At 38.0% G+C, this 8887-nt stretch overlaps 1 protein-coding gene across 1 annotated transcript; it reads left to right on the top strand.

Annotated features, from left to right (window-relative positions):
* The first annotated feature begins 423 nt into the window (after window positions 1-423).
* On the top strand, window positions 424-7931 carry naaladl1 (N-acetylated alpha-linked acidic dipeptidase like 1). Its single transcript, XM_015048645.1, has 19 exons — window positions 424-837; window positions 1081-1253; window positions 1375-1496; window positions 2634-2753; window positions 2898-3090; window positions 3218-3311; window positions 3398-3502; window positions 3972-4057; window positions 4133-4252; window positions 4333-4418; window positions 4647-4710; window positions 4862-4929; window positions 5046-5137; window positions 5350-5443; window positions 6274-6355; window positions 6522-6695; window positions 6894-6981; window positions 7077-7169; window positions 7421-7931. Exons 1-19 carry the CDS (start codon window positions 644-646, stop codon window positions 7596-7598), a joined length of 2226 nt encoding a protein of 741 aa, XP_014904131.1. The 5' UTR covers window positions 424-643; the 3' UTR covers window positions 7599-7931.
* Window positions 7932-8887: the final 956 nt, after the last annotated feature.

Here is an 8887-nt window from a genome sequence, read left to right as displayed (position 1 = left end):
TATGCGTTTCTGGGCATAACACCGGGTTATCAGAATGAACTGACTGAACCCAGACAAAGATCAAAAGCACATCAATCGTACCATTTATTGGGTTTATCTATTTGACTCAAGGTATTTTTTTTTTTTTTTTTTTTTTTTTTCATTTTATTGGTTGAAAATAAGCAAGTTTCATCATAAATCCACAGCTGTTTCACTGGTGTATTTAGCAGTTTTATCAGCTTATCCAATCAAATATTTACTCTTGCTAAAAAGAAGAAACTCATTTCATTCTTTAATTTTGGGGGAATTTTAGCAACATTTATTTCTGATCTTTTCCTTTTTTGAATGTTTTCTGCAGGAAACTGATGTAATAGGAATAAACCAAATATAATAGGAATCAAATGATTACACACAAAACAGATCAATTGGAACACGGATGAAAGGGATGTTCACTAGAAGGGATAAAGTCCATCCAATCGGCAAACATTAATGAGTAAACTTTACAATGACTGCGCCTTATGAAAGGTGACACTAGCAGCAACACGCTTGTTGTACTGAGATATAAGGGGTAATAAAACTGGATTTATCAGCTGCGCTCAGAGCCAAAAAACCATCACTTTGGAAACTTGTCTAGTAGATCCAAAGAGGACTTAAACTGTGGAAGATGTTAAAGGAGGCACTGATTGGGACTCTGTGTGGGGCTGTCGCATTGACTATTGGTATCCTAATCGGTCACTTTGGTATCCAAAAGAACTCTGCACCATCCTGGGTGAATGATGTGGCGAAGGATGTGGACGAGGCCCTCATCAAGCAGTTCTTGTCTGAGGTGGAGACATTTCAACTTCAGGAGAACCTTAGGTAATATGATCCTTTAATTCTTTGAATTGCTTTTTGGTGTCATTTATTTTATATGCCATGACAAAAGGCATTGCACTGCAAACAGTAAACATTAAAGCTGAAAGAAGCACTGCAGTCCAAATTGGAAAGAAAAAAAAAAGTTTGACACGTTTGGGGGTCAGTCAAGATATTATCTCATGTGCCTGACTTTTTAAGACAAATTTGATCAAATCAGACTTTCCTTATCCACATGTTTCTGTGCAGGGAATTGACAAAAGTGCCTCATATGGCCACATCACCTGGCGACGAGGAGACGGTGAAGTATGTGCTAAAAAGATGGCAAGATCCAGAAACTGGTCTGGATGAAGCCTGGAGACAGGAATATAAGGTCTACCTTTCATTTCCCGACCCTAAAAACCCCAACAAAGTCACTGTTGGTGAGTCAAAGAGTGACACAGTGTCCATCCTCTGTGAACATTTCTCTTGTCTGGCTTGTGATTTAGTTTTTATTTGTTACTTTGCAATGAGTTTAGGATGATTGTAATGTGCTTATTTCAGTAAGCTCCTCAGATGCTGTGCTGTTTACTGTGAGAGAAAGGGAAGTGAACTACACTGCTGATCAGAATGATCCTCAGGTGGTTCAGCCGTTTGCTGCATACTCTCCTGCAGGAGAAGCAAAGGTAAAAAGACCTGAGGATTAATGCAATCTGTAATATTTACTGTAAATTAAAAGCATTTATTTATTATTTTCATTACAAATCGAATTAAGAAGTATCCCTGCAAGTAGAAAAGAAACAATTCCAAGTAAACAGTGCTATAATGACCAGACAAGACGCCACATATTCACATTTACAGTGAGATAATCACTGTAAAAGTAACTTAGCAAACTAGTAAAACTCACATGATGTTTATAACTTTGGCTGGAAACGGATTAAAATCTGACCTGTCAAAAACATGAAGACGTCTAACATTTTCTGACTTCATATCAGTATATCTTTTTAAGAATAGTATCAGAGCAGAGCATATCTTTACACTGCAATTATCAGCTAAATGTTGAAAAAAATACAAGAAGGATTTTTTTTTAAATTACTCAACAACTGATTTCTTTTTGTTAATTTATATAAGGTTTCAAGTTCATCCTTTAACTTCTTTTATCATTGCTCTTATCATAAACTAGATAAGGACTGTGGATAAAAACGGCATCTGTCACTGAATCATAAGATCACTGACAACTGCTGGTTATTTAGATTGTCCTTTTAGTAATAATTATGAAATAACATTAATTTCCGAAAGCCTTTTTCCCCCTCAGCTTAGTAATGGTTGTTTTTTTTTTTTTTTGTGTGTGCTTTTTTTTAATGCTTTCTATGTTTTGGACGATTTAGGCAGAAGATTCTCTAAAGCACATTTACTGATGTGGTTGTTTAATTATAAGATGCATAATTTCCATATTCCCAGAGAAGAATCTGCAAATGTACATACTGTAGTTGGTTATGTACCAAGATGGATAAAATCAACCACAACAGCAACCTGAGCACAATGTGAGGAGAGCAAAGAGGAGAAACAAAACGGCAGATGTTGCTTAATTATTTACAGTTTGCTGGTCATATTGTGTTACAGTTGTTGTTTTATTGGGGCCACAGACGTACATTTTGCAGCAGATAAGCATCTTCAAGGCCAAAAAGATCTTTTAAATCTATAGTTGCAATTCATTATAAAGATAGGGAGATTGGACCATCAAGAGATTACCTGTAATAACTCACAGTTATTACAGCATTCCTGGAAAACTATTTGGCTGATTTATTTTTTTATGGCTTTAGGGGAAACTGGTTTTCGCCAATCAGGGAAAACCAAGTGACTTTCAATATCTGAACAACACCATTGACCTAAGAGGAACCATCGCAATCACCAGATATGGTGGAGAGGGGAGAGGACAAAAGGTCAGTTTTACTTGTTAGTGGAATTCATTTATTTTTATTTTTTATTTTTATTTTTTTCAAACAGTGACTTCTCTGAATTTAAGTATGCAGATAGTTTGAACAAAATTCAGCTGCTCACCAGATGTTGTGGTGTTTTTGATGCAGGCTATCAATGCAGCAGCCTACGGTGTTGTTGGGTTGCTGGTGTACACTGACCCTCTGGACATGAATGATGGCCTCATGTCGGACATCAATGAGACTTACCCACACTCCTGGTACCTGCCACCCACTGGTGTGGAAAGAGGCGCCTATAGTAGAGACTTTGGAGATTTGCTCACACCGTATTTGGCTGCCAAAGGTAATAAGTGGCTTCTTTAAAAGGAAGATTTGGTTTTGTCATAACGTCAAACAAACTCTGCCGCAACATAAAAATATGTAGCTCTCATATGCACTCTCAATAATGATTTCTTTTTTTTAATCTCCAGAGAACACCTACAGAATCCCAACTGAAGACATTACTGGGATCCCTCCCATTCCAACACAACCAATTGGATTTGAGGATGCAAGCACACTCATTTGGTCTGTGGAAATTCGCTTGTGGAATAGTTAGGGCTCAAACAGACTCATAATAACATCATTATTTATTTTTATTTTGGATGTTTCAGTGCATTGGCAGGAGATCGAGCTCCAAATGACTGGCAGGGAGGATTCAAATGTGTCTACAACTTAGGTGGTCCAGGGTTTAAAGCTGCATCTCCCTTCAACGACAGGTTGTCAGCATTTCACAAGATACTGAAATGATTAGCAGCTCACTACAGAAACAAAAAAATCTAATTATTTTTGATCAAATAAATTATAAATGAATTTATCTTGTGCATAACACATAATAATGGGTATGATTGCGGTTTAATAATGTGATGCTTACTTACTCCTGTAAGCAACTGCATTAAGATAAGGAGATTGCAACCAAAGTATGAAGCAGAAAAACAAAGATAAAGCTATTGGGAAATGATTGGAGTGGAAAGAAGAGTTTATCACTGGCTCCACTTGCAACTAAAGTGTCTCTTGGTTGATTTGACTGAATATGAGCAGCACATACACTTAAATTAAATGAAAAAAATTCTCCCAATCTACCAATCAAGCTTAAAGCGCTGTGAAACCTTAATTTACACTCAAGAAACCCGTTAATGATTTGAGCTTTGAGTCGACTGTTAACATCAGTCTGTATCTATTTTACAGTGAGGTAAAACTGGACATCCATAATAATGGAGCGATTGTAAACTCCGCCAATGTGATGGGAGTTATCAGAGGAAGTGTTGAGCCAGGTGAGACCGGCAGACCTCTGTCTGATGTTTTCATGCGTATTTTCTTTGTAACCGTTTTTGCACGTATGTCCACAGACAGGTATGTGATCTATGGGAATCACAGGGACAGCTGGGTACATGGCGCCATCGACCCAAGCAGTGGAACGGCGGTCATGCTGGAAATTACCAGAGTGCTGGGCAGAATGGTCAAACAGGGTGAGAAGAATAATGTAGCAGAGAAGAGAAATGGCCGTCTACCGGTTTTGATTGATAATTTCGGAGCCTCTTTGTGACAGGAAAATGGAGACCAAGGAGGTCCATTATCTTTGGCAGCTGGGGAGCTGAAGAGTTCGGTCTTATTGGGTCTGCTGAGTACACAGAGGTAAAGTCCGTCCCAAAAATGAGTACAGCAAGAAAAAATGAATTCATTCACAAATAGATATGGTCTCCACTTTCTCAATGGAGTAACAAAAAGTACTTGAATGAGACAAATAAGTAATTACTTTTTGTCTTGTGGTATATTTTAAAGTAAGGAATATAATTTTGCATTGCTAATTGCATTTATGTACAATGAGATAAAGAGAAATCTTATGTTTTTTCTTTTGTGCAGGAATACTTCACCAAACTCAGTGAGCGTACTGTTGGTTACATAAATGTGGACATTTCTGTTTTTGGTAAGAAGTTGTACTTTTTACATTAAACAGTTTGAAAATATAATAGCAGAACAAAATTAGTGGCATAATTGCTTGCATATAGTCTTTTATAATTACACTCACATACAGTGAAATACCAGTCTTGTTCTATCCTGTACATTTGTTTCTGCAGCAAATGCCACACTAAGAGCTTCAGCAATGCCATCAATGCAAAGTGTCATCTTCAGAGCTGCAAAACAGGTCAGCTTTTCAAATCATATCTTTTCAGGTGTTTATTAAAAGTACTCAGATTTGGATAAAACTAATTTGCACTCATACTTAGGAATGTTTGATTTTGAAGTATGTCTTCCCTTCAGGTCGATGCTCCGGGACTTGCGTCCACATCTGTGTACGACAACTGGATCCGTTACACTAACAGAACCAGCCCGACCCACGGACTCATTCCAAGGTACAGACCTGAATTATATTTAAACATATAAATGTATCCACTTGTTTTCTAAACCCTCCATAAGTTCCAGTGGGGTGAAAACACAGTGGGTCTCACAAAAATCTGGCTGCAAGTGGAAGAGGCAAAGTCAGAAGTTATTTTCCAAAAATTCCAATAACACTTAGTCATAGATGTATTAAGTGACAGCTGATTTGTGCTTCTTCTTTCCACAGGGTGGGATATTTGAATGGAGCAGGGAGTGATTATGCTGCCTTTGTCCATTACCTAGGAATTACTTCCATAGATATGTCTTACACATATGACAGGGTAAGAAAAAACATTTTCTTTATATATTATTTCAAGGGGAATGAGGATTTTGTTGATTTTTTTCAGTGAGAAATGCCTCTGCTGGATGCAGAGGGGCAGCAGACAGATGGATAAATGTTAGAACAAAACAGCAAGAAGAATCCAAATGTCAATAAATTAACAATTTAAAACAAAAATGTGAAAACAACACATAATGAAAAAAGTATCATAAGTAACATATGTGCAACTGATTGCTTTCTGATTTGGAAAATGGAAATTTGCCTGTCGCAAGACAAAACAATTTGAAAAGAGTAAATAAATATTTTACTGCTTTTAATTACGTTATGCAAACAATGGCATGTTGAAAACTGCTTAGACTCGTCACAATAATCAATGGAAAAATCTCAATTGGAACCACAGCAATCAAATTCTCTTATAATTGCTGACTTCGTGCACATTTCCTCTGGTGTTTGGATGATCTACCTCTGGTGAAAACCTCCAGGTCTTTGGGGTTGAAAGGCCTCTTTGCCATCACCCTAATTTTAATCTCCCAACACAGACTCTCTATGAAATTCCTATCAGTAGAGATATGTTTGTAAACTTAAAACGCCTATAGACCTACATGTACTAGTGATTAGGATAATTGGTCATGAAACCAAATCCCTGAACAAGCAACACCATTTGTAAAGTAAGAACACAAAGAGAAAACATAGTAGCAGCAATAATAAATCTGAAATGGTAAATGGCAGGGATGAGTTTTTGATTCCAGTAAAATGTAATATTTACAAAATACTACAGCCTCATTCTTGTCTGTCACCTGCATATTTCAGCTCTTGTTCTTCCTTGTACAGAGTAAAACAAAAGCTCGGATTTACCCTGCCTACCACACAGCATACGACACTTTCGACTATGCATCGAGGTTCATTGATCCTGGTGAGTGTTGCAATGTCTTTCACTGTACTGCAAAATTATTGCCTTTATACTGTTTTTCATGACGGTGGAGATGATCATTCCATTAAGTCTACTGTCAGGTTCAATAAATGAGAAAAGCTACTATGTCTCCTCTTTTGTTCAAATCCCAAACCTGCTCCTCTTGTAGGATTTGTCGCTCACCAGGCTGTTGGCAGGACTGCAGGGAACATCCTCATCCGATTGGCTGATAGTCTGTTGTTGCCTTTTAACTGCAAGGACTACGCTGAGAGTCTGGAGGCTTACCTGGATACAGCAGTGACCTTATACCAAAAAGACCTTGAAGCTAAAGATATCTCAATGGGTTAGTAAGTAAAACAGAAAAGAGGGAAATAACCTGCAGGAATATTTAGTTTTCTCCTCATCTGTCAAATTTCCACAATGGCGTCAATAACATATCATTCATTTTGTGCTGTGTAGGAAATATGGATCACATCCTAAATTTGGGATTCAGTTCATAATAAAGCCAGAAAGTGCTGAAGTGATTTGTGCTTCATTTCAGAACCTCTCATTCAAGCTGTGGCCAACTTCCGCAAAGCAGCAGAACAGCTGGACAAAGTCATCCAGAGTTCAGACCTGGCAAATGAAACGTAGGGGCATGCCCGCATGCAGATGCAGTTAGTATGATGCCAAAACCATTTTTGGTCTGCATCCCTCTCCGTCTCTGTCTTCTTCTTTTTTTCAGCCCGCTAAAGGTCAGAAAGATCAATGATCAGCTCATGTTGATGGACCGAGCCTTCTTGAATCCTCTGGCCTTTCCACATGAATATGGATTCAGGTAAGGCAAAAATGTTCCATTAGCAGGGTGCCTTGCAATTTGGGTGATGCAAATTAAACATTAACCGTTTCTCTAGCAAGTGTATTTCATAAATGCTGCATAATGATCGGTAGCAAAGGTGGTTCAGAAGGGTGGTTCTGATATCTTTTTTACTTCTCATTTTTCATCAAACATTGTTTTCAGGAGATGCGAGGTTTCATTAACGTTCTACTTCTTTGGGATTTTGCACTCCTTGTTTCAATATTCCACAGGCATGTGATTTGGGCTTCAAGCAGTTCTGGCAAGCCGACCTTCCCAGGGATAGCAGATGCCTTTGCTCAGGCTAATTCATCACATTTGGACAGCGACTGGGGAAAAGTGCACTACCACGTGTCAGTAGTGGCCCAAGCCATCGAAGGGGCTGCCGACATGCTGAATGAAGTCATATAGGCAGAAACTCCTTGCGTAAACTGCAATGCTCCGTGGCTGTCTATTTATGAATGATACCACCTGCAGAAATTTTAAAATCAGTGTAGAAGACATATAGAGACACATGTGATGTAACTATTCAAAGTTGTGCAAATGAACATGTCGTTTTTCCCTTTTAAGTGCTTTGTTTTTCAATGGTGTGTATTTCAAGAGTATCCTCTGTCAGCATGTTGTGTTTTAGACAAAGGAAGGCTGTCAGCCTCCCTGAAATTCATCAAATGATTGAAGTGAAGTGAAACATAAGACAAATGAAAGAATTTCTTCGTTTTTAATAAAGATTCAGTTAAACTTCCAGCATTTGTTGTATTTGAGGTGAAGTTTTCTTCTGCTTTTTTAATCAGCTTGCGTCGATAGTTGTTATTCTTAATGTTTTATTAATGAAAAGGCACCAATGTTCTGGCTGAGAGCTACCAAGAGGCCATGTTGGATTCTGAAATCAGACTTACTATGAATGGCTGACGTTTGCAGTGAATGATAATGGAATATAGGTATAAATAACGCTGGAACAGTGCATTCATGGAAAGAATGCATCTCACTAAATATTTGTATAAATGGGATTTGCTTTGGCCAGCTGAAAAAAAAAAACTAGACCAACAGGAGAAGCTGCAATACTACACCATTCCACCAGGGGGCAGAAAATGCTTTAATGTAATAGAGTAACAACAGAATGAGAGGTAACACAGAGGTAACACTCTTCTATCCTGGTCAAAGTTTACTCTGCTGAACAAACTCAAGTGAATCCTCAGAGCTGCAGCAGAAACTCTGGTTTGCAAACATCTGTGTTTCCATTTGGAAATAAACATCTTAGTTTAAATTCATTCCACTGCTAAGCGACGAGAACATCTATGCTGTATATAAAGAAGCCATGTATTATAATCAATAACACCTGGTACTATGTAAATCCTTAAGAGCCACATTTCATTAATCTGAAATGTTAAGATTAAAAATAGAGCTATGGTGTCGGAAGGAAAGCCACATGTTCAACATCATGTCATTTTTAGAAAGTTACAAATCATAATAAGCTCACTTGCCAAAAATAGAAGCCCCCTTTTCACAGTTTCAGGATCTGAGCCTGTTCTGACAACCTGGTTGAGAGTATTTCAGTAAAGGACGACTTTTAGTGGGTGATAAACCTCTGTACTTTTAGTTGGGCACATAAACAAACCACCATGATCCTTTCCCACAGCAACTCCGATTAAATAATTTGTATAGTCCATGGATCTTTTTCAGCCAACGCGTGGGATCCACAC

This window comes from Poecilia latipinna, unplaced genomic scaffold, assembly GCF_001443285.1.
Source record: "Poecilia latipinna isolate Pla-1442-1.1 unplaced genomic scaffold, P_latipinna-1.0 Scaffold896, whole genome shotgun sequence".
Lineage (NCBI taxonomy): Eukaryota > Metazoa > Chordata > Actinopteri > Cyprinodontiformes > Poeciliidae > Poecilia > Poecilia latipinna.
The sequence above is the reverse complement of the archived record's forward strand: the minus strand, read 5'-3'. Positions and strand labels throughout refer to the sequence as shown.